Genomic DNA, 26,796 nt, shown 5'->3' with positions numbered 1-26,796 from the left:
AGGGGTCATCAAGGGGGAAGCAGGGAAGAGAAGTGGAATATGGGGTGGGGGTGGATTATGGGAAATTCTACTCTCACCTTTTTGTATTGCTGTCGTGCCTGTCCTTTATGTAGCTTTGTATTGCTTTTGTAACAAATATGTACCTACATAGGTATTTGTATATATGTGTGTGTGTGCATGCATATATAAATTTATATATTTATGTATAAGACTTTAAATAGAAAGAAAAAAGTTTGGGGAACTTGCAGGTAGTGGGTCAGGCTTACTTCTGGGTTCCACTCGGAATGCTACTCCAGTGCATTTTGTAAAACTTTTGCCCAGTTTCTGAACTTCCCTGAATTGTGGTTTCCTTGTATGTGAAATGGGGATAATAATGGCAGCCATTGCTTAGAGCTGTGGTGATAATCTGAGAGTTCAGGCACATTGCTGGCACAGGGCAGGTCTCAGCGGCGACCCCAGTAACGATAGTATAATTATGATTATTGCTGCCTCGAAGCAGAGCCTGGCCAAGAACATGCATTCCCTGCCTCTCAGCACTGTGGGTTTTCAACCTACCACACAACTTTCCTCTGGAGAATTATGGGATCAGGCAGGTGATACTGAGGAAAGAGGAAATGAGCTTGAGGTGATGACAACTGCCTGCCTTCATAAGAGGAGCTGAGTTTTGTTGACTGATGATGAGATGGGATCTGTTTCTAAGGAGTCTCCCTTAGTGAACAAACATTGCTCTTTGCTGTTAATATTTTTTTTGTGGTAAATGTCATATGATATTGCAGCTTTAGGATGATCGGCCAAGAATATAATTCATGCATAATTCATACATCCTTGCCGACCAACTCTACAAAAAAGAAAAGGGAAGAAGAAAACCCTGAGTCAGAATGTACATCTCTTCCTTCAAAGCACTGCTGAAGTGGGTCGCAGGCCGCTGGCTTTGAGGGTCCTGGCCAGGGGCTGCTGTGCCGTCCTATCTGGTTAATATCTCCCTTTAGTGGTAAAAGATTTGGGCTTTCAGTGCCATGATGTGGGATGCTTGCCTGCATTAAATCAACAGCAACTATCGTTCAAAAAGCAGGCCTGCTAAAGACTTCTGAGGAGATTCTCATTTCAGATACTCACAGTATGATTTCCATATTGGAGGCTGGTATTCTTCAGCATCTAGAATAAAAAGAAAGAAATCAATCTGTCAGCTTGAACGTCAAACTCTCAACATGTGTCTTCTTTGGAGGAACAACAGTCTGTCAGCAGGACTTGCATTCTGGGCCCAGGGGGCTTCTCTGCTCATTTATGGGACAGTTCCAGGCATGAAGCAGGAAACATGCATGGCAACCCTTGTGGACTCAACCCACTCTCTTCAGATCGCTTATCATGACAGAATCAGTTGCTTAACCATTTTCATTGAGCCCAGTAAATCAAAAAAGATTTTTAAACTAATTAACTTGATTGGACCCTCCAGTAATCCTTTCAAATAGTATTTACTTAACTTGGCATAATAAACATAATTTATCTCACAGTTTCCTATCAGACCTTTAGCTCATTTATTAAGACTTGTGCAAGATGTAAAGTGGCAAGTATGTAATATTAAATTGGGAAGTTGTACCACTCAACCAACTGAAATCCTAAAATACTAGGTCTGACAGCAGAGACACTGATGAGTCAGTTGCAATCGCATTATCTCCTTGAATTTACTCCGTGTGACTTAGGAAATTTCTGGAAGACCTCTCAGCAATCAGAAGTGCCAGAGTGAAAGAGTTATCACAAAATGGAGAGGATGAAATGGTTATTCATTAATCTACAAAATAGACAATGGGAGAAAATCTGCTTGTTCAGTCAACTCAATAGTCCCAGTGCTGACAGCTGAATTTATAATTCTGGTGGAGTTATTAGAATCCTCCTGAGCTCACAGATAAGGCCTTGGTAAAACATACTCTAGTTTAAACAGCAGGAGGGAAAATCCTTTACCTCCAATCACAGAATGTTCAGCTGGGGGGATTCCCGTGAGCTCTCTAGCTCAGCACCCTCAGATAGGAAGCTCTGTGGACCATCCTGCTGTCCCATGGCAGCCATCCCGACATGCCCTTGTCCTTGCACTACAGACTACTTTCCTGCAAAGGGCTGGAACTTCTCTAACCCCATGCAGAAAGATAGTTTTAGATTTTTTTTCCTCCTGAGAAACAAATACATTATTTATAATAAAAACTAACTCAAGTAGTGACCATCCCTAAATCCTAAACAATTACAGTGGTGTAGCTTAAATTAAACCCTTTTACAATTAATATCTTGCTCTCTGGGACTCACCCTATCACAGAAGCAATTAAATGCCTCCAAAGGTAGTTTTATACAAATACATCTGTGTTGTTAGGCCTCTATTGTCAGGAACTTACCTACAGATAATTAGCCACATAAGCACACACACACAAATACAGTGCATTAGTAATGGTTTATGTTGTTATTCAAAGTAGAATATCCTGTAATAGTGGGCTTTTAACCTAAACAAGCGATAATTTCATCCTATATGTGACATAAACTAATTTTAATGGGTTAACATGAGTGCTCATTTATAGAGTATTCAAATAAAATGAATCAAGTTGCCAAGTTTACAACAAAATTCTAGAACCATCCATACAATGCCACATTACCAGAAGAGCTAGGTCCTGTAGGTTAAAATGATGGCACCTTCAAATTCAAAAATATTTTTCAAACATAAAGATCAACACACACACACACACACACATATGAGATTGCACAGAAATGTAAATCCCCAAGATGTCATCTACACAAAACTGTAATATCTTGTTATCTTGGATGAGATTTATTCTATGAGGCAAGTGCAATCCCCAGACCGAGAAGTGGTCAAGAATGTTCAGTACCTGGAGTGCAACTTTCTACATATGGAGAGATGGACTCAAGGAGAAACTGGTTTTAAAAATAGAGTTCAGATGCTCAATTAGGATCTTCTCAAGTCTTACCTAAACTCAGAAGTTTAGATTAGAGGACCTTCCACTGTCCATTACAGTCTTGTTTTGTGAATAACCTTGGGTTTCATTTCCTCTGAAAAACTGGCCTGACTTTTTAACTTTCCTTTAGGCTGCCCTGCATGCTAGATAAGCAATTTATCCCTTTCTGTTGCTCCTTGTTGGAAATATCACAAGGGATAAAGAAAGCTTCTTATACAGACTGGAGATCATAATGCTCCCTTGCTTAAAATCTTCCAGTGTCTTGCCTCTGTACTTGGAATAAAATACAAACCTCTTACTGTGGACTAGAAGGTCCTGTATCATCTGGTTCCTGCCCGCCTCTTTCACTCTACTGTGGATGTTCCCCCCCTTTGCATTTATCCAACAGTGTTGGCCTTCTCTCAGTTTTTGGAACAAACTAAGCTCTTCTGAGCCACAGCCTTTGCTCTTGTGGACCTGCATGTAAAACGCTCTTTGCTAGATCTTTGCGTGGTTGGCTTGTTCCATCACGCAGGGCTCAGCCCAGATGTCAGCTCCTGGAGCGCTTCCCTAAGAGCCTAGGGTAAAGGCCCCCAGCCAGGCACTCTCCTGCATAGCACTGCCTGCTGTCTAGAATAGTTACTGATTTGCTGGCCCCTTCTTACTGGGGTGTTCTCACTCTCAGCTAAACACCATATGAGCAAGAATTCTGCCTGAGTCACATGTGTGTCACCAGCCCTGAGAAGGGTCCCTGGAATATAACAGACAATCAAAAAATATGTGCTAAATAAATGAACTCTCAGGACTCAAAGCCTTACCTCTGACAACCACTGGCTGAATGACTTGAAACAGGTCATTTAACTTTTAAAAGTCTGTCAATATTCACCTTTGTACAACAAAAAAATAAAAGTACCTACCTCCTAACTTATCTCTTAAGGCGAGTGTGGGAATTAAATGAGATAATGAATGAAGTCCTTGGGACAGCACCTGCCCCCACCAATGCTGTCTGTGTGTTGTTGCCATTGTGGCATCGCCCTGTCCTGGTTCTTTCCAGGTGAGCCCACGCTCTGTCTCCCTTGACCACAGCCATGACTATCTCTATTCTTGCCCCCAGATTGGGAGCCTGTAATTAAGTTCCAGTGCTGTTGTCATGGAAGGTTTTTCTTTCCCATAAAAGAATTCAAAGTGAGAGGCCATTTGTCATGCTTCAGTGGAACAACTATAATTACCTTGGTCTTAGAGACATGTTTCACAGACCACTAAAGCACACTGGTAGGAGGCCTTGGTCAAGTGATAAGGCACAAAATATTTTTAATATGTTGAAGCAAATCTTTACTTGCCTCCAATACTACCTCACCAACGTGCACATTTGCCCTAATTTCACATAATATTTGTCAAAGATCTACTTTGAAATTTACTCTTGGCTAGGGTGACATTTAAAAAAAAATCTGGAATAGGTTTTCTAGGTCATTTAGTTCACCCTCCTCATTTGGCAAATGAGGAAAATGAAATGCAGAACGATTAAGCGGCTTTCTCAAGGTCATAAAACAAGTGAGAGGCAGAGGTGGGATTAGAGCAGGGAGCCTTGCCTCCCAGCCTCCGACACATCAGTCATCCTTGCCAGGCAGTCCAGCCCCCATTTGCATACATTGAAACCAAGAAAAAAAATTATTATATAGCAGATTTGTTACTTCAACTCTTGTGAAGCCTGGAAGGAAAAATAGAGAAAAGAAGGAAGATTCATAGTACCAAAAATTGACATCAACTCAAATGGTAGGGCGATATTTCATCTGTGCACATAACCCATCTGGTAAAATCCAGGAGATGCAAGACACCAGAAGTACTGACCAGGTAAGGCATAATGCTTTTAGAAAGTGAGTTATATTGTTAGATGTTTTAGAGAAATGGGTATAATGCAGAAGAAACAGAGAGGAAGAACAACAGAAAAAAACTCCATGTTCTAAGAAAAAACTATCATTTAAGCCAGAAGACAGTTGCACATTTTTGGAAAGGAACAATGAATTGTAAGGGTCAAAGGGGCTTAGAAAATACATTGCTTAAAGATGCTGGCTAATCTCTATCCATATCCACACTTTTAAAAAAAGTATAGACTCTGACTCCACAATTCCATTCATGAGAATTCAGCCTAGAGTAACAGCTCTACAAAGATGACTATATGAGCAACATGTTCATTCCTGCTTTGTGTATAACAGTGAATCTACCAGCCCAGAAAGGAAGGAAGGCTTAAATAAATTATCATACACTATAGCCATGAAAATGATGGTGTAGGTCAGAGCTGTGTGGCCCAGAGCATGACCTCTGGAGCTAGACTATCTAGGTCCCAAACCCGGCTCTCTCACTTACTAGCTGTGCGACCTTAGGCAAGTTATCTCATCTCTGTGCCTTAGTCCTTTTAATTTGTAAAATGAGAGTATTAATGCTACCCAAAATGTAGCATGCTGTGAGGGCAAGATGGGTTAATATGAATAAAACATAAAACAGTTAATATGTATAAAACTATGTGGCATGGTAGTATATGCCACTACTATGTACTGGCATATAGTAAACTATGTTTGCTCTTATTATTACTTATCTGTAGTGACATAGAAAAATATTCATGCCACATTTAGTATTAAACAAATTGGTTTACCAATTTATTAAATATGACCCCATCTATAAGAAAAGATAAATATTTAAAAATACAAGTTATCTCCAAGGCTATAAATCCAATTAGTAACAGTTACTATGTAATAGTGAAAACAGAGGTGATTTCTATTTTTCTCTTCTTTTGCTCACCTGCATTTTCTAATTTTCTTGTATAAAAATTAAAGTGAATGAGAAATAAATTCATGGGAGTGCTAGGTAGTTTCTCTTTTTAAGCATACTGTCTAAATAAATCACCACCTTGAAAATAAAGTAGAAGTAAAAAGACCCAACAAAAATAAATCTTATAACACATGTGGTGCATACAGCATTAGTGCAAGAAAAGCTAAGAGGGCAGACAAAAGAAAAGAGGCAAGGGTTTCTATGGCAAAAGGTCCCTGGCCCTCTTTTAAAAATTCTGGGAAATAAATGTTAATGAGTAACTCAAAGCAGGTTAGGAAGCAAGTATTTCCTTCTTATTAAAGAAAGGAAGGAAAGGGAAAAAGGATATAAATGTTCACAAGATGATCAAAACCTCTCAAAAACAAGTAGTAAGACCACTCAGATGAAATAATCTATAACTAATCTGAACATATTAAATAAAAAGCAAAGCAAAGCTGATGAAAGGAGGAAGCAATCTTGAGCGTACCTTAGGTGCTGAAGTCACTAAACGTTGTAAAACAGAAAAAGTCCAACAATTTAAAAGTGCATATCTTAGAGACACCCCTACCTCAGAAAGAAGCACCATTAATAGATTTATATGAATCATTCCAGATTTTGTCCTATTAATTACTAGAATAAAAATTTATAAAAATGGACTCATATCACATATACTGTTCTGCAATTTGCTCTTGAACTTAATGATATTTCTTAGATCCCTTTCCATGTTGTTACACATGGATCTGTGTTATAATTTTTCTTTTTAACTGTGGTTTGGTCTTCCATTGTGAGTATACCAAAATGTATTTAATTCATTTATTGTTTCCAACTGACGAGCATTTAGATTATTTTCAATATTTTGCAGTAGCAATGATGCAATGATTAACCTTAACTTAATGATAACTTAAGTTGTATCAACTGGACCTCTCAGCAGAATGTGAAAGAATGCCTGTTTACCACACCCTCACCAACACTAGCTATGGTCGATATACATTCTAAATTTGGTGCCTTTAAGACTCAATTAGAAAATGCACAGATGAGACTAAGTATACATTTGCAGGGAAGCAAATGGAGGCCCAGAACACGCCAGGGGAGTGAACCTGTGGAAACATATGGCCATGAGTGAGGCTGCAACACACAAATCCCACTTGTTTTGGTGGCTGCAGCTGGAAGGTTATATTCTTCCAAGCATTTTCAGCTCCAGAAATATGTTGATTTGATGGAATCACCTGAGGAGCAAGTGTAAAGGAATTTTGGGACTGATTAATGAAGAAAAATTAGAGAACGCCATGTGTTGCGCTTGGGTAAGTGACAACTAAAGAGGAAATACCTGTAAACACCAAGGAGCACCAGATTCCTTCATTTGGCTCAGTGGAGTATGACGAGATTAACAGACAAACACACGCAGGGGCTTTGGAAAATGGGAGGAGTGGAAGATTCACCAGTTTAGATAATGATCTACCAAGGAAGTTGGAGATGACCTATCCTTAAGACTATTTCAAACAAATCTGCACATATTGCATCAGGGGGATCAGTTGGGAAACAAAGGGTAGAAGGAGTGGGTCCCTCCCTCTGCCATCCCCTCTCCCAGGAGAGCTTGGGCTCTGCTGTCACTTTTGATCGACTGATGCACACATTTGCAAACAGGCTGCAGTTGGTGGGCTTTTTCCAGGGAAGTTGAGTGGAAACAGGTTTTTCAATCAGACATGGGACAGCCTCACAATGAGATAACCTTTCAGTATGTGGTGGGCGATCAGCTTAATGGACCCAGATCGGGTTGGGATCCAAACGAAAGCAAATAAAGACAGCATGAGTAGCACGTTATGTTTGTACACAACTGCAATATGCCTTGACATACACATTATGCCCAAGCTTGGGTCTTCAGAAGTACGTGAGGGGCCAGAGTGTGTGGCCTGTGGCTATGGTCTTGTCAGGCCATTCCAGCCAAATGGTGTCACATCTGAGCTGGGAGATGACTAAAGATCATTCTGATTGCCACAAATTGAGATATGAAAGTGTTACAACGCTGTGACAAAACAGGCTAAGGATAGAGAAATGTGCTCTAATGCTTGTCACTTGTACAGGTCCCTGTGTTCCCCTGGGAAATTAGACATCCATGTATTCTCTTTGGAAACTGCTGCTTGGGTAAAGAATATAGGCCTGCTATGCATCTGACTGTGAGCCATATATCAAGATTTTGTAACTGATTTAGTCCTGCTTGCAGAGAATAGATAATAAGAAAACTCCAGAGACTAATAAATTAATAAGACAAATTCCAAAAACTTGGGTAGGCCCCAAGGACAAGGCTAAACTGAGATTTTCTGAGGATGATAAAGCCATTAGGGGCCTTGGGCTGGAGTCTGTGGTCACTAGAGGGCACTGGGGTCACATGGAGCTTCGGTTCTGGGTCACTCATTGTGCATGCAGAAGCATGAGATTCTCCCACTTGGCAGGTGTCTATTGAGTAAACAGTGAGCTAGGCCCTGGGTGCACCACAGTGAATGAGGCAGGAAAGCTTATGAAGCTCTGAGTGACCTGGTCCCTGGTCATTTCTCCCTGGTCGTCTCATTTGTCTCTCCTCTTGCCCACTATACTTCAGCTACTATCATAAGACTATCACTCCAGTCTTAGAGATCTTACACATTCTCTTCCCTCTGACTTCCACGAGGCTGACCTCATTATTATCTGGATCTCAGTTTAAATGTTCTGGCTTCTGAGAGGCATCGGCCTGGACCATCCAATCCAAAGCTGCTTCCTCTCTGTAATTTTTTGCAAAATTTTCATGATCTAAATTTTTTTTATTACGCACTTCTTCATTTGTTTATAGTTTCTCTCCCCAGGTTATACAGACAACACTATGAAAGCACAAGCTTTCTTGTTCTCTGATGTCTGGGTTACCGTTAGCCTATTGAATACCTTTTATGGATTAGAAAAAGGCATCCCTTTGGGGCAGGCGCATGGCTGCCTGGACAGCACCCGGGTACAAAGAAGATGCTCCTCTGGGAGGCAGAGCCCAGAGCCAGAGTCCAAGGCCTGGTGAGAGGAGTTCAGGCTGGCTTTAGCCCCCATTTCATCCCCTTAGTTGGGTACAAATGGCAGAACAGGAATGGTCCTGACTCTTCTATCTGAGGGTATAGTATGTGCTCAATAAAGAGTGAATAAATGAAAGGCAGAAATTGTTTCCTGACTCAAAGCTTGCATTCTATTTAGGAAACAAATAAGGAGGCAATTGTTCAGCAGGATGATGTGTAAGAGTTTCTCTGGCGGAACTTCCCAGCCTTTGGAAGGTTGGTGGGCCTAGGGCAGTTAGGCCCTTCCCCATGCCATGGCCAGCTACCTCTGGCCTTAACAGCGCCTTCAAGTGTAGTCCCAGAGGAGTGGAGTCTGACATCAAGGCCTATGGTTCCCAAAGCCTGAGAGAAGCATAAGTAACTTCTGGTATCATAGCACATTAAGCCTAGTCAAAGAGGTACTCTATCATGCAGACATCTACAGCAGCAGCCCATGTTAAGAAGTGGCTTTGTGGACAAATGGGCTCGTGGAGTATGACTCAAAAACCAAGGTATGGCCTGGAAGGACAGAATTAAGACAGAACATGGCATTGAGAACCAGACGTGGTTTAGCCTGCTGGCTGAAATAGAGAGACTATGGTGTATGTATGTAGGTTTCAGAGTGGCTAGGAATTAAAGCCATAAGTAGGGGCCAGAAAATTAGTGCTTTTAAAGCCATGCTAAGGGCTTACCTTTGCTCTAGAAAGGAGAAATGTAAGCAGGGAGAATGTAGCATCCACTTTGTATTTTGGAAGGATCACTCTGGTTGCAGTGTGAAACTAAGCTGGAGGAAGAGAAGATGGGAGGCAGGGAGGGTAAGAGGTAGGGAGATCGATTAGGTTGCTGGGCAGCAAGGTAGGCAGGTGGCCCTACTGGTATGAACTCGGACAGTAGTAGTGGAGATGGAGGAAATGGGATGAAGTTGGGAGATGTTGGGAAGATAGAATCTACAGGCCTTGATGAATTGGGTAGGAACAGAGAAGGGAAGGAGGGAAAGTTACTCTGGGCTTGGGTAGAAGAAGATGAATGACTTTTGGCATAACCAACTGGGTAGTGATGCCATTCACAGAAATAGAGCAGACCAGAGGAGAAGCAGGTTTGGCAGATGGTGATACATTCGGCTTTTCCCTCTTGGAAAGAGACATCTATTGGACAGCGACATGAACATATCTAAGAGGCGTGGCATCCAGAAGAGAGACCTGTGCTGGAGATCTAGAAATGGAAGCCCCAACATACAGGTGGTCACTGTAACCACCAGAATACGTGTCATGACCTAGGATGAATATTCAGAGGAAGGAAACAAGGCCTTGGCAAAACCCTTAGGAGCACCAGCATGTAAGGGATGAGAGGAGGAGGAAAATGAGTAGATACCAGAAAGAGAAGCAAGAAACCTTGAGATGGGGTAACATGAAAGGCAAGACTAGAGATATTTAAAAAGAGAGAAGTGGTCATCAGAAGTCATTTGAGTGAGATAAGCATGGAGAGGACCACTGCTTCAGTAAAAGCAGGTTTTGGGTGGCTTTGCAAAGGAGTGTTGGTAGAAGCCACAGTTAGGTGATTTCAAGAGTGACCACAAGTGGTAAAGTAGAATTCGTGAGTGTAAACAACTCTTTTGGGAGGTATGGCAACGACACGGAGGCAAACACCACTTTCCAATAAAGAGAGACAAAGGTTGAGACAAATCCCAGGAGCTCTGATCTGGGTGATATCATCACTGCCTACCAAGCCACTTGCCTCATCCCTGGTCTCCTCTCCTGGGACCCTCTTTACTTCCTGATCCTGAGTTTCTACAATTTACAGGTTCCTCCTGGCATGACAGAGCTGCTTTCCTGGTGGATAATTTCCTCCTTTCTCATTCATACACTGCTTCCTCTGCTATTTCTTTAGAAACGAGCCCAGCTCCTCTCCCCCCATTCAGCCTAGAGGCGTCTCTTCCTCCCACCCTCATATTCCCAGCATTTGCCTGCCTCTTTACAAATTCTTTTCATCAGAAAAATGTCTCCCTGGCTTTCCTCCAGAAGCCCTTTTGGGCATCCATTTATTCATCCAACAAATATTTACCTAGAGCTTACAGCGTATTGCACAAGACACTGGTGTAGATATAAAGGCAAGATACAGAATCTAACCACAAGGAATCAGTCAGGAGATGAAATAAAGACATCAACTCATTCATTCATTCAACAAACACTCACTGACTGCTTGCTGGGCAGCTGGCTCCTGACCACATGTGCGCGTAATCAAGGCACAAAGTAGAAAGTGGCATGTTATATAGCCATGTTGGACCAAAAATTGCTGTTGGAATGGAGAGGAAAGAGATTATTTTATTCAATTATTTATTGGTAATTATGCTTTTATTCATCTCCTTCCTGAAAAAGGACATGTCTTCTTCCTTTGAGAAGACAATTTAGATGGACCTCCAGCCAGCTCTCTATTCTTGCCATTTAGAAGAGCCACTTTCTTCTCCTATTACAACATGGTTGACCTTTGAATGAGGGTGATCTCCCACACTGTTGAAGATCCACATATAACTTTTGACTTCCCCAAAATGTAGTGACTAATAGCCTACTGCTGACCAGAAGCTTTACTGAAAACACACCTGATTAACACATATTGTGTGTGTTCTATTCAATAAACACTGTATTCTTGTAGTAAATTAAGGTAGAGAAAAGACAATTTTTTTTCAAATTGTTGCAAATCTCCAAAATTTTTTTCCAATATATATATTGAAAAAAATCTGCGTATAACTGCGACCCAAGCAGTTCAAACCTATGCTGTTCAAGAGCCCAGGGTAATAGCTTTCTGTGCATCTTGACTTCACTATGGGCATTTGTGTCTCTCCAGATATGCAGTGGTTGTGGCAGTGATGGACTAAATTCACATGAAAGCATCTCATAAATCACGGCCCTGGCAATATTGCCACTGGCAGGGCAAGAAAGATTTTTTGTCCATGTTACATTCATAGTCAAATACAGGAAGTCCCAGTGCAGAGATAGAAGAAAAAGTGAGGTCTCCTAGCAAAAGTGAAAAGGACTCTTTACGTGCCTGGTACATTCCAGATTCTGGGGTGGGCCCCTTACATGCATTATCTCTAATCATTAACAATTTCCCTGAATCGTCTCTCCACACATTCACCCATCTACCCACCGATCATCCACCTATCCATCTATCCCTTCATCCACCCACTCACCCATCCATCCTCTTAGCAAGTACTGACATGCCAGGTACTGTGCTACATGATAAAAACAGACTGCAAGAGCAAAGCAAACCCAGTTTCTGCTTTCAAGTTACCTTCAGTCTAGCAAAGACAGTAAATAAACATTAAAAATTTAATTCCAATAAACTATGAAAAGTGTTTGTCAGACAAAGTTCAAGGCTCTAAGGAAGCATACAGCAAGGGTCCTGTAATATGGCAAGTATTTTTTCAGTGGTGAGGAAACTGAAACTCAAAAAAGGTTAAGTCATCTGCCCAAGGTCATCACACAGAGGAAAAGCAGAATTCAAATTCAGATCTATTTTGCCTCAGAGCCAATTGATTTTTCCCCCATTGCCTTAGTTCCATAGAGGAATCCGCAGTGCAGAAACTAATGTGAAATTTTCAGCTCTTATTTCTAGTCTGCTTCAATGATACAACATGGCTCAACCATTGTAGAAAACAGCACTGGACAAGTAGGAAAACACCTGACATTATTCAATATTCTGCCATTTTTTCTGGAACAAAAAATGTGAAATCTCACAAATGGAAATGCCCTTTCTCTGTCCTTCCTCTCCTCCCTCCCCTGTCCCTCCACCCACCTACCCACCTCTGCTCTCCCTCCACCCTCTATGTACCAGGTGCTATGTGGACTCTTCCCTAAATTTCATGATCAATAGAAATATTCCACCCATCCTAGGCCTGCTTATCAACCAGACACCAGTTGGGCAACAAAGGGCCGCTCTGGTTTAGCACAGCCATTCCTCACAAGTGGTGCCATTTGTAACAGCCAGCATGGTTCACATAACTGTGTGATTGGTTTTGAGAACAGACATGAGCAGTCACTCACCCTGGCCCTTGTTTGCGGGTCATTATTGGTCTTACAGGCTGAAAACAGAACCAGCTGCAGTTGAACTTGCCTTTCTGAGGGCCACTGGCTATACTTCTACCCATGAAAGACAGAACTAATCTGAGTAAATGGAAAATTTGGACAATTCTCAAGATGGGCATCTCAAGCAAGGGTAGAAAACTATGCTTTCGTTAATGACCCTGGGGGTTCTTGCCCTAGTCCCCCACTTACAGTTTACTGGGTGATTTTCAGCTACTCTCCCAACCCCACCCCAGGTGGACCATAGTTTCCTCACCTGTAAGGACAGGGATTGGGGCTAGTGCCCTCTGAGAGCTCTCCAGGTGGACAGTTCCAGGATTCCTTAAGTTATCAGAATCACGGAGCAGCTGCCATCTCCCCACTCCTGGATTCCGTGATCAGGGCTGTTCACTGTGGCCTAGAGGTTACAAGGTTTGCTAACACCAGCAGTTTGCTGAAGCCGTCCTTCCTGCCCTGAGGGCAGAAGTGGATCCTTCCTGTGCCTTGGAATAACCTACTTGCCTCGTATCTGTGGGGAGGATTAGTCCAAAGGAGTGTATGCTTTATGCCCCAGTACACTGTGTTAGTGGGGAAGGCTCCTTCTCCACTCCTGGCCTGTGAAGGACACTCAGTGAGTGATTGTCCTCTCTCTGGACCTATGTTGTGTCCCTTGGGAGATGGAAGTGATTTGCCTCTTGGTTTTGTGCCAGCCCTTGGGAGCACTGCCCTGCAGATGGAGGCTGCCTTCCTGGAGGTTTGATCTGCAGTGCCTGGAGACAGGTAAGCCTGCTTAATTCTGGGGTTCAGTGGTTAGCAAGCCTACCTAGCTAACAACCCTCTTGTCCACCCTTAGTAATAAAGGTGACATTCTAACCTACATCTGCTTTACTTTATTTGATTTGTTTGTTTAGAATAAGACTACTAAATACTGGGGGACGCTAAGCAACCCCAGTAGCCTCCATTTTCCTGAGAAGATTCCCCCAAAACTTTCTGAGTATATAAACTTCTTATAGAGATATCAATGAAATTGCCAGATATCTACTCCTAATACTTAATTCATTAATTCAGTTATACATGCACACTTAAAATCAAGTAGAAAATAATACACAAATTTAGATTTAATTCACATTTCATCAGTTCACATTTCATGGAACAACTATTTAAATTCTGGGTATCTCTGACACTTTTTGACACTTAGTTGACACTTTTTGTTCCACTAAGCACATCATGCTTGCTTCTTCCTTCACCTTTCCAGAGCAAAAATGGACAAGTCCATGTATGACGCTGCCCCTGAGCCTCCGCGCCTGCCCCCACCCACAAGCTCACATAACGTGAGAGCAGCATGCTTTTCTGTCATCCTGTAGGCGGTCTCCACAACGTTAACCACGGGCTCTACTGCTTTTCAAATGAACTTTGAAAAGGCAGTTTATGGAAAACTATGAGATGCTAAAAGGAATGAGGTGACTGAGGTGGAAAGCTCTCTAAGATGTTACATTTTAAAAGCACAGTGCAGCCAGCACAGTGTTTGCAGAACCCAAAAGGGCTCTGGAAGAAACTGTCAGAATTTGAAGTTGTATCTGTCTGAGGAGGGGAGCTGGCTGCCGAGGGGCAGGAGAGGCAGGGAGACTTAGTGTTTCCTGTACACCCTTTTCTATCATTTGAATTAAATAGAGAAATAAGATTTTAAAAAGGTTTATTTTCAATTACATTTAACACTTGTCCATTGTGACTACATCTGCATTAAATTTCTTAGACTCCTTTTTAAAGAGGATTCCATCAAGTGACCTCTACAAGGGTGCAAAATAATCATTAATTAAAGTAATTTCAGATCTAGTGTGTCTTTTCCAGAAAGTAGATGGGTGGGGGGTGGAGACAGGACAAAATAAAGTAATTGAGAGAGAAATCCAACAATATGAGAGATTTTGTACAAAAAAAATTCAAGATGATACCACCCTTTCTGAAAAATAACTTTGGGCATATATCTCAAATATAGATACAGATATTTTATTTTTATTTAGTTTATTTTTATTGTAATAAAGTTGATATACAATATTACATTGCTTTCACATGTACAACATAGTGACTCAGTAATTGTACACATTACTAGATGCTTGATGCACAATAAGTATAGTTACCCGATTATCATACAAAGATATTATAATATTATTGGTTAAATTCTCTATTTGTACTTTCATTCCTATGTGTGACTTCTTTTACAGTTTGTAGTTTGTACCTCTTTATCTCTTCACCTATTTCACCCATCTCTTCTACCCCCTTCCCTATGGTGACCAACAGTCTCTTGTCTATATTTATGGGCCTATTTCTTTTTTGTTTTTTAGATTCCACATATAAGTGAAGTGAAATCATATGGTATTTGTCTTTCTCTGCCTGGCTTATTTCAGTTAGCATAATACCCTCTAGGACAATCCATGTTGTTGCAAATGGCAGGATTTCTTTCTTTATGGCTGAATAATATTCCACTATATATATATGTACCATATTTTCTTTATCTATTCATCTATCATTAGATACTTAGGTTGGTTCCATATCTTGGCTATTGTAAATAATGCTGCAATGAACACAGGTGTGAATGTATCTTTTTGAATTAGTGACTTTGTTTTCTTTGATTAAAGTCCCAGAAGTGGAATTGCTGTGTCTTATGGTATTTTTATTTTTATTTTTTTGAGGAACCTCCATACTGCTTTCTACAGTGGCTGCACCAATTTACATTCCCACCAACAGTGTAGGAAGGTTCCCTTCCCTTCACATCCTTGCCAACACTTGTTATTTCTTGTCTTGGTATGAGGTGATACTTCATTGAGGTTTTGATTTGCATTTTTTCCCTAATGATTACTGATGTTGGACATCTTTTCGTGTGTCTGTTGGCCATCTGTGAGCTGTCTTTGGAAAAATGTTCAGCTCTTCTGCCCGTTTTTTAATTGGATTATTGACTTTTTGTTGTTGAGTTGTATGAGTTCTTTACATATTTTGAACATTAGCTCCTTGTCAGATATATCATTAACACACATATTCTTCCGTACTGTAGGTTGCCTTTTTGTGTTCTTGAGGGTTTCCTTTGCTGTGTAGAAGTTTTTTAGTTTGATGTAGCCCACTTGTTTATTTTTGCTTTTGTTTTCCTTGCCCAGGGAGACATATCCAGAAAGAAATTTCTCTTGCTAATGTTCATAGATACAGATAGTTTAATCTCTATTAATAGGCTTTCATTATATTATGTTCTTACGTGTTTCACATGCAGTTTTATTTAACATTCATACCAAGCTTGTAAAATAGGTGTTATTAGTCCATTGTACAGGTGAATAAACTGAGTAAAAGTAAGATTGCCCAGAGTAAGTAGTGGAGCTGCTAGTCACATCTAGGTCTGTCCAGCTCTGAAAGCCATGCTTTTTCCATTATGAAAAGGATTTTTCCTATTGAGACCTGCTACATGGTAGGCCTTCGTACATAATATTACACAGGACCTCCAAACAGCCCTGTGATGTGGGTGGTGTTTTCCCATTTTACAGTATGGAACCTGGGGACCAAAGAGGGCTGTCCTCTGCCCAAAGTTGGCCAACCCATTTGTACCACATAAAAATAATACTATGAACACTCAATGGTCATCTTGGGAGGCTGACTTATCGTATTTTATCACAAGAATTAAATACATTTGCTTCACAATGTTCAACCTGTTTTACTTGGATCCAAGATTAGAATGTCTTCATCTATAACCAATGGAAACCTTACCTACTACTGTTGGTCAAGTGAAAGAGATGAGACCCAGGCAGGCTGTTTTGCGGGGCTGTAGTTGCCTCTGATAACAGAAGCCTCTGGAGAAACCAAACCTCAGGTTTTGCTTTTCTCCTTGGCTTCAGTGCTCTGTGGTTTCTTATCATTTGCTTTAAAATAACTTCTTACAGAGACAATATTTCTAAAGATCACAAGTACACAGCAGCAGCACTTCAGACATCTCACCAGCTATACCACAAAGCAACACAAACAGCCTGGGGAGTGCAGCTACGACGTGCAAGCAGGAGGAACAAGAGGGAAGAATTGGCTGGCACACCAAACCTTCCCGACCTGCAAAATGCTGACTTAAAGCTCAACATTAAACTCCACATTAGCACGTATTTATCACTTTTTTGCCAAATGCTTGAACAAATGCATGCAGGAAGGAATACATCTGTCACTGCTATGGCTAGGTGGGCGACAGCATCAGCAGGTCTATAATTAAAGGGTTAAGAGTAAGGCAAACAAGCAGTCACGATGATTTCTGAGAATATTTACATTACATAACAGAACAAGAAGACGAGCCGGCCCCCCACCCCCCATCCTGGCCCCTGTTATCTCAGTGTTGCGTGTCTTCACAGCACTTGGGAGAGCTGTACTGCGTGCTGGCGGGAAAGGCATATCCTCTGACTGTTTGCACAGTGGTACCTTTGCCTTCCTAATCACAGTATGTGAAAGTTCCTGCTTCCACTACTAGAGTCAGAAACCAAATATTAAAACAAATCCTTCCTTAGTATTACCTTCCTGAGGCTGTTTATACTTGTAAATTCTGTTTATCTTTCAGCGGCATTATCATAAGCAGGAGTAGTGTATTTACACACCATGTCTTTATAAAAGGTTATTTGTCAATTTCCTAATTTGTCCATATAATAAATATTTACCCTTCACTCTGTTCCTGAGTCCAAGTTAGGAGCTGGGTACATGTGGATCAGTGAGACAAAGTTCTTTCCCTCAAACTGTTCCCACTTCTAGAGGGAATATGATTGAATGGTGTTGGGGAGGGATGTGCAAGTGCCATCAGCTCCCAGTGGCAGGAGCTCTGCCCCCAGCAGGGGTGAGTGGGAAGGTGAAGAGGAAGACTTCACAGAGAAGATGACATTGGAGCTGGGCAGTGAAGGATGAGTAGGAGTTTGCTGGGCTCTGTGTAATGGAGAAGAGGAGTGAGGAGGAGGTAAAAGGGAAGGATTGGGACGGAGGTTTCACTTAAGTATTCTGAGAAGGAAGGAGGCTTCTTGGTTTGTACTTTGAGGATTTCTGACAAAGGGGTGTTTTCTCACAAAAGTTAGTTAATCATTTCCACTGGGTGTCTGTGCTTTAAAAAAAGCCATCTTTTCCTGCCTGGAATGCACAGGCAAACACAAGAGGGACTGGCAGACTTGAATGGAAGGACTGCTTGCAATCTATCAAGGGGCTAGGAGAGGGTCACAGGGAAATTCTTCAAAGGCAACCCGGTGTTTCACCTTCTCTTCCAGGCAGGTGGCCTATTAACACTTGATGCTCATGGCAGAGATCTGCACCGTGATCACTCCCAGTGAGTGTCCTCTGGCTTTCAGGGGAATGAAGGCAAGGTGTGACTCCCTAGAGACCCCTAGCCCCAGGGCTCCCCAAGGCCTCATTCTCTTCACCATCTCCCAAAGTAAAGCTTTATAGCCACCAGGTGCTTGATAATGCTTGTTTCACTGACCAACTCAGTGACAACTAGAAAAGTAGAGAAAAAAAATGAAAATCTCCTTAAGGATATCTATTCTGCTAATTAGTACTGTGTTTTCAGGGCGAGGTTCAAGAGAGGCAAATCATCTTCACTATTCACAGTGTTCATGTGACCAGTCACAAGGTCGTTGAAGGAATTAAAAAGGAAAAGAATAATTGAGCATATTGGACGTCTCCTCCCAAGACAGGATTTGCACAGCGCATTACCTGACATATGCAAGCTCTGATACAGATCACTCACTAGTGTGGCTAGGATTTGGCTGTCAGAACTCAAAAACTAAAAAAGGAAGAAGCAAAGAAAGCAGCCAGAAATGACTAGATTAACACAGTGAAAGGTCCTTTATCTCCAGTGTCTGGGTCTAAGCACTTGGTGGGAGCTTCCCATGTCTAGGCAGGATCCTCTTTGTGTCCTCTGGCAGGAAGCGGGTGTTCCTCTGGGCTCTAACAGGTCACTTATGCCAAGCTAGTAATTGCTAGGTCAAGAGGCTCAGCCTTCAGCAGGAGCTGTTTGCAGGCTTTTCATATGTAACCTTTGGTTTTTTAGGAATTTATGCTATTTTCAGAATTCACTTGTTACATTTTAATAGTGTGCCCACCATAGTGACATAGGGAGACTCCATTGTTCCACTCCTATGAACACCACAGTAGAATAGATGGTTCCAGAAAGAAGGCATACTCTGATCTTGACCATCACTGAGAGTTTTACCAACTTTAGATACATTTCTAAGTGCATTTTATATCACCAATATTTTGAAAGCTATTACACCCAAAGTTTGCTAAAGGTATCCACTGGTTAAGATAACTTATCTCTCACATGTAGTAAATGACCCAAGGTATTAATACTGCCCTAAGGGACAATGCAAACAATATGTATACAGTTACCCTCCACACAGGAGCTTCCTGAATACATATGGAAGGATATTTCTGCATTCAACTTTCTTACTCCACTCTGATCCTTTGATTCTGATATTTACTCTTTGGGGACAGAGATTGACAAGCATGAATTCTGACGCACATTTTCTAAAACCATTTCTTTCCAAAAAGAATGTTTCTAATTCCTCACCAATGTAGCTTTGTGATGTCAAATTGCCACAACTTGATGAGTCAAAATTTTCTACACTCCTCTTGTGTGGTGAAATACAATGAGATTGAGTGGTTTTATCACATAGCTTTCTAAATGTGTTTTAATCCTTTCTTAGAGCACAGTGGGCAAATCTACTGATTGTCAAACATAATCTTCAAAATGTTGAGGACTGCCAGCCCCAGGGCACTGTCTCATCCTCTCTCACTAGCTTATACACCCTCATCTCCTCTCTGACTCTTATCCATTCCTGCCGAAAACCCGGAGCTTACTGTTACATTCCTGCAGCTGCTGGCTTGTCAGAGGGTTGGTGAGGCCGGGGGTGTAAACTGGAAAACCAGAAAGAAGTCTAGGGCTGGAGAAGAAATCAGCCAGGAAAATGCTAGTGGTAGAAACAGAACATGTTCAATATGAAACCGTGCCATGATATCATGAATTTAGAGCAGAATCCTGCCCCTAATTCCCAAAGTCTGCTTGTGCCATGATGTTCATCCAACTCACTTCCAGTTTTTATTCTAAAAACTACACAAATGCAATGCAGAGCCAGCCAACTTAGAAGATTCATCTCCATCCTTAGATTCTTTCATTGCAGCCTTTTTTTCTCATTTCTTCTTGATGTGCTCTTAGCTACCTCTATCTCTCCCACTCACTGTGTCGTCTCTTCTCCCAAGAGTGTTCATTTTCTCAGAATTAGATTCTGAGCAGGGCCCTGTGATGCATTTCAACAGCAGCCCAGAATCTATGGAGGGTCAGGACCCAGTGTGGGATGGCAGCAAAGAATGTGCACACACAGCCAGGGTGTGGCTCCCCCACTTTCTGTGCACCCCAGGCCTGGCCTGTCTTGGTCAGAACCTAGCATACAGTCTTCTTTACTTACTTTATCTGCTTCCTTCTTCCCAGCCCCATAGGCTACCAACCCCTCACTCAGCTCTAGGAAGGGAAGGGAGAATGGGTGTTTCTCAGCCAATTGCAGCCCATGCTCCCTTCTAAGAAATATAAATACCTCATGCCCTTATCCTTACCCACATTCTGACTCCTGGTGCAAAAGGAAGAGCATCTTCCGGGACAGGGTCACAAGCCAAAATTGAGCCTTCCTCTCTGCAATTTGGATTAGCAGCCAGCAGCTATATTTCCTGAGTGCTGACTATGTCCCAGGCCAAGAACTTTACAATGATCTTTTCATTTAAGCCTCCCAAGAACCCCAGGGGACAGGCATGATCATTATCCCTACTTTAAAAATATGCAAATAGAGCCTCAGAGAGAAATTTGCCCTAGATGGCCCAGCTGGTAAGAGGCCAAGCTGGGCTCACACCTGGACAGCCTCACTCCAGTGCATGTGTACCTAACCACTACTCCCTGTGGCTGGTTGTTATCAGTCATACTGTGCTACTCATAATCTTTTAAGATCATACAAGCCAACCCTCCATCCCAATTCTGATTTCTTGGGGGGACATTTCACTTCTCTTCTTTCTACCATCCCTTGCACTCCCTATCCTCCAGCCAATCCAGTGAAAATTCCCTGTGTTGGTGCCCCGATCTTGATGAGAGGAACTGACAGGAGTGGCTTCTGGGTCTCCTGGGGTCTTCCTCAGTGTGTGTGTGCATGTAGGGGGAGGTTAACTTTTAAGAACTGCATTATTTAGGCTCCTTTGCCTCTGGCTTCCAATCGGGCTCAGCCAATGGGAGGCTTGGGCAGGAGCCGGACGGAGGGAGGAGAGAGAGCTAGTGGGGTTGTCTTCCTGTTCCTCCCTGCTCTAGTGCTGTAGTGTAGGCGGCGGATGTGACCCTCCAAGACTACCAGCTCCTGTCCCGTGCCTCCCGCTGTCCCCAGGCTCTGGGAACGTGGTTTCCCCTTCAGAGGCTGTCATGGCTCTCTGCTGCTGGCAACCTTCACAATCCTGCGGTTCTCTTGGCCTGCCTACACCTCTGTAGATAAGTCCCTTCATTAGCTTCTCTTCAACATCTCAGAGGAGTGTGGCATCCATTGCCGGCCAGAACCCTGACTGATATTCTTTAGCGTCTGCCTCCTAGACCACAGGACAGGCTAAAACTCCCTGAAACAAGACCCAAACAGGACTAAGGTCATTTATTTTTGTAGGGAATCTTGCCTCACTTTGTATAAAGTGGAGTCAAATATGGTGTCCCAAGGTGGGGAGGGAGCTTGGACATCCCTGCCATTTCCATAGCTCTGCCTCTGTTCCCCAGGGCAATGTCGGGAGGATTTCAAGCCCAGCAGCCAAAATAGCAAATTCACTTCTAACTGCAATATGCAAATCTTCGTGGGTTAAATTTAGAATATGAATAAACATTCACCCTTGATATGTACTGGATAATTTCACATCTGTAATAAACCTCCCATGCTATACCATACACCACTTCTAAATTGACTCAATGTAAGGAAGCTCTCATCTGAGCTCTTGATTTTTTCTAAAAATAAAAATGGTAACATTGCCAGCACTCGCCCTCCTTTACTCTTCTGTGATGTGTTCTGAGTGTAAGAAGGCCTCAAAACTTAGTGGGCAATTTCTCTTTGTGCCATATAATATGCATGCCACAAACCTGCAATTATGGGGTTTCTAAGAATTTAAATGATATAGTCCTCCATACTAAATTGATTCCTTTGTTTTTCATACACACAAATGCACACCCACATATAAACATCCAAGAACATGAGTTTGTCTCTTGAAGGTCAACTAGTGAGCAAAATTAAATTCCAAAAACAAGTTTCAGAAAGGCCAATGTCATTAATCCCTTATTAATTGTAATAACTAAATAAAGAAATATCCATCTAAGAGGGACACTCTTTCTTTCTTCTGTTATCTAGTCATGGAAGATTCTCAGAGTGGTAACGATTCCCAGTGACACACAGAAACTACCCAATCTGATCCCATGCACTAGGATAAAGCTCAATTCAGTCCAGTAACCCCGGTTCATTCAAATCAGGCTTACTAGCCGTTATATGCAGACTGTCTTATACCTCCAGAGTTCATGATGGGAGAACTTTACCACAAACTATGCTGAATAAGGCCAGGCCATTTTAGAAAAGACCAGCCAACCTACTACATTACAGGATGACTTTATGATATCAACAGGGAATTGCCTGGAACTCACTATTTTGATAAGAAATAGGTCAGATTATTAAATGTGACTAAATACATAAAATCTTGTTACAACAGCCTGACAAGCTACTGATGCAGGCAGTTTGAGAAATAATGAAGCTTAGACAATGATACTTATTTCAAGGGGCTTATAGTCCAGTCATGTTAGGACAAAAACAGAATTAACAGAAAGAGATACTGAAAAATAAGAAATGAACAGTCCAGACAGTAAGAGTTCTGGAAGTTCAAAAAGGAGAGACTCCAGTGAAAACTGTCTTCTAGATTTCTCAAAAGCTGTATTTCTTTTCTGAAAAACAACAGTTGCTGTTTTGGAATTTCCTGTTCTTTTTTAAATCACCTAATTGAGTCAAACAACATGTTTTCTTTATTGCAGAGGTTTGGCAACTAAACAGTGTAATATTAAAATGCTTTAGAATCATCCAAACAATGATTAAATGCACTTATTTCTTGATAAGCTTCTGCAGATTAAATATACACTACACATTAATAGTATTATCGAGCTGGCGGGAAGCATACACAATGCAAGAATAGCCAGCTCAGAGAAGAGAGGGAAATGAAATATTCTCTTTCCTCACCACATTTCTACTGATCTTCTTTGAGCAATTTCAGAAATGTTGCAAACAAATAATTTATACCCGATAAGAAAAGACAGGCCTCAAGAAGACAGGTGATCAGAAAAATGAGAAAATATCTTTTGTCAGATCATCTTCTATTATGAGGAGTAGGCCGTCCCTACAGCTGACCATGTTTCTTACCTAATCTGAAGGCTTAATGCCAGTGTGGAAGATGATGAGGAGTTAAACTCTTCCTTTCTGTTTGCCATCAACCCTCACAATTTGCCAGACATACTACTCTTTCCTTTCACCGTAGTGCTCAGCAAATTTCCATTAAGCTTGGTGGAAAGATAAGACATTCTTGGGTTCAACCAGTTGCTTTTCAAGGAAAGGGAGGGCCCAGTCTCTTTTCCCCTTACAGGGAGTCAGTAGTCCTAATTCATTTCGACTTATTTGGACTTGAAACAGAAACACTTCAGTCTGCTGTGAATAACCCCAGATAGTTGTAAAGTCAGACCAACTCCTAAAAGGATTCTGATTGGCCCTTCTAAGTGCAAACATGATTTCCCAGGTAATTCATAATTAGTTAATGACCCCTGAATGATTTTTAGTTGTGATAAGCACCATTACTCTCTTCTGAAGAATTTAGAGATGTTTCTTCAGAAATGACAGCAGCTGTTAGCTTTACTCCAAAACTTCCCTTTCCATTAGCAGATGGCTAGATTTCTTTCTTATTTCCAATTATGAAAACATGTCTCAACTTGTTATTTTAGGCTATTGTAAGCATTTGACCTCCAGCATAAGGCACGAGGAAAGACAACCTGTTTACTTGAGGCTTAGTTTAGAAATTAGTGAGTTCAGGGTCCGAACACTGCTGTCTGCTGTTCTTTTTTTTGCTTCAGTAATAATGTATAATTTAAAATGCCAGGAAATGGTAATAAAAGGGTGGAGGCTTTTCCCCTGCTCAGTAATTATACTGCAGCATTAAAGTTATAATATGCAAAATAAAAACCACGGTTAGTTAGCATTTTTAAATTGTTTCTTCATACCACACTGATGGCATAAACGCCTCTTCTATACACCTGTCTTTGCGTATTTACCCACATTTGTAGCCTCCATATACATTCACCCTTAGTCAAACTCTCAAAAGTAAAGGTTGTGCTGTGTCTCCATCTGGATCGTTTTTTGGCCATTCATCTGCATAAGATTAAGGGGAAAAAAGACTGTACTGGAGTAAAACAAACTAGCCTATAGTCTTGTAAATCCAATCTGAACTGAGTGTATACATAGTACAAGAAGTCTTGCCTTAAAAAGGAAGTATTTGCCTAAGTTGCATGAGAATGACCAAGTAGAAAATATTATTCAGACTTCTCAGATTCCAAATAGGAACAGGAGAGTTACTGTTAGAAACATGAGCAGAAATGAACTGCACTTAAAGTCGCAGCTTGGAATCTCAAAGAACTACATTTCCATAGGCACCAATGATCTCTGGGCCTGTGGCCTCTCTCTCACCTTTCTGTTCAAAACTCTGTAGAATCTCTGACAATCAATCAGACATTATGCTTTATAGAAGTTGTTTTTTCATAAGGCCCTATTTCTTAAACTTTTCTTACCCACTTTCTCTGGAAGGATGAAGAAAATGTGTGCACGTGCACGTACACACATACACACACACAAAAAAAACAATTTTGGGCTAAAGAATAAGTAATATAAAACTTAAATTTACTTTAAACTTTACAATTCAGGGAAGAAATTTTAAATGTGTCAACCTGTAGGTGGCATTTAAGGCCATAAGCTGGTTATCATCCTACAGTATTTATATGGTGCTTTAGGCTCCAGGTGCCTCAGAACCACTAATTACACATTTTGCTGGCTTTATCCCAATCGGAGAGCAAGGCCTCATTAACCAGGAGTTAAATGATGGGCCTCAGGTTGCAGACTACACAGAAGGTAGAAAAGGAATCTGACACTTAGAATCTCTCAGTCCAAGGAAACATCTTGTCCAGCCTTTGGTATCTTAAAAATACCAAAATGGTAAATATTGGTATAGACGTAGAATTTTTATTCCAACAGTCAAAAAACCAGAAGCTTTGCCCCCTTCAGAAGCAAAGCCAAAGCCAGTGGAGCTGGTCCACAGCAGTGGTTCTCAAATGTTAGCATGCACCAGCAGCCCCTGGAGGGCTATCAACACGCAGACTTCTGAGACTCACCTCCAGGGTTTTGCATTCAGTTGCTCTGGGATGGGGCCTGAGAATTTGTACTTCTGAAAAGTTTTGGGGTGAGCTGATGCTGGTGGTCTGGGGAGCTCACTTCTATGTAATTGACCTTCCACCTCATGTCTAAGCCCTTGCTCACGTACCTTGAATCATCTCTTTCTCCCCTCCCCCCCTCTATCCAGGTATTATCTTCAGATTGACACTTCCCCTCCTTTTGGCCTTGCTTTTCAGCTTCTTCATTCCTAGTCTAACTCAGTATATCCCACAGATAGAAGCAAAGTCATGCAACAAGGTAAGAGCCTTGTTCTGATATGGGGCAGAATGCCTCCATTCAACTTAAGTCTTAGTATTTCCATTGCTGCATCTGTAAATGGGAACAAAAATAATACCTACACCATGAGTTTCATTTAAGGGTTAATTACCCATTCATTTAAGGGTTAATTACCCACTAAACACTGCAAGCCTGGCATGGAATAAGTTCTCATTAAGAAAGATCATTACTATCACTATATATTTATCCAGTAAGCATTTGTTGAACATCTCCTCTCCTTTAGGCTCTATGAAGTGTAATGACAATATAACAACATCAAGTCCCTACCCCTGATCTCAAGGAACTTAGTATTGAACGTTTGAGCTAAATGGGGGCTTCAGAATCATCTATGGTATTATACTCCACGGACATGTACTAAAATGCAGCCTATTAGTAAGCAAAAACAAAACAAAGCCACATCAATGCTCTGAATGGAAGTTTACGCTGAAGACTGGTAGGTAAATATTGAGTCGTTCTGGTTGAACAGGGAGGGAGGAAGACAAAAAGTCCTTCTTCAACACTGCTATCCTGCTTCTCCCCAGGCTTCTGTGAGCCCTGCTCATTTAGAACCAGTTGTTCCTCTCTCCTTAAAGCTGAGGAAACTAAGACCCAGAGAAGTGGCACAACTTGCATTAAAGAACTCAGTCAACTACTGTGGAAAAGATGGGATTGGATTAGGATAAAGTATGACAGCATCATTCTGGGAATGACTTTACAGATAAGTTTAATTTGATCCAACTTTCCCATGGTATTGCTAAGCATACAGAGGTCTCTGAGCCTATTTAGAAGCAGATCATGGGAATATGGCCAAGGTCTCCTAACTCCAAGTCCTTATTTTCTTCTGATGCAGGCCTTCTCTCTTTAGTTCCTGCAAACCATACTCCAGGAATGGAGCATCCCCCAAAATGAAACAGGATTTGGCTTTTCTCTATTCAGTGTTACCAGCAAAGTTGAATGCTTCTGCCCAGATGTAAGTGAGCAGTCAATGGTTTCTTCTCTTAAAACCCACTCTCACCCCTGAAATGGCAGGGGCTGAGTTAGCTTAGCAACTTTTCTCAGAGATATTTGCATTTTAATAGGAGTCACTTAAAGACTGCAAGTGGCATTTAAAAGAATTTGGTGAGCCTCAGAACCAGAGAAACATTGAGGAAGGCCTGAGTCAACTGCCTGGCATCCA

The 26,796-nt window shown here is 41.5% G+C and overlaps 1 protein-coding gene across 2 annotated transcripts in view; it reads right to left on the bottom strand.

The window, feature by feature from the left end:
• CHN2 (chimerin 2) overlaps positions 1-26,796 on the bottom strand; it is a 285,188-nt gene that overhangs the window by 145,162 nt on the left and 113,230 nt on the right. For both annotated transcript variants that reach the window (XM_057504615.1, XM_036897399.2), the window contains exon 2: positions 1,117-1,155. In XM_057504615.1, coding sequence (XP_057360598.1) covers positions 1,117-1,155 — 39 coding nt within the window. The remainder of the gene's footprint in view (positions 1-1,116; positions 1,156-26,796) is intronic.

Source organism: Manis pentadactyla, chromosome 7 (assembly GCF_030020395.1).
Source record: "Manis pentadactyla isolate mManPen7 chromosome 7, mManPen7.hap1, whole genome shotgun sequence".
NCBI classification, from domain to species: Eukaryota; Metazoa; Chordata; class Mammalia; order Pholidota; family Manidae; genus Manis; species Manis pentadactyla.
The sequence above is the reverse complement of the archived record's forward strand: the minus strand, read 5'-3'. Positions and strand labels throughout refer to the sequence as shown.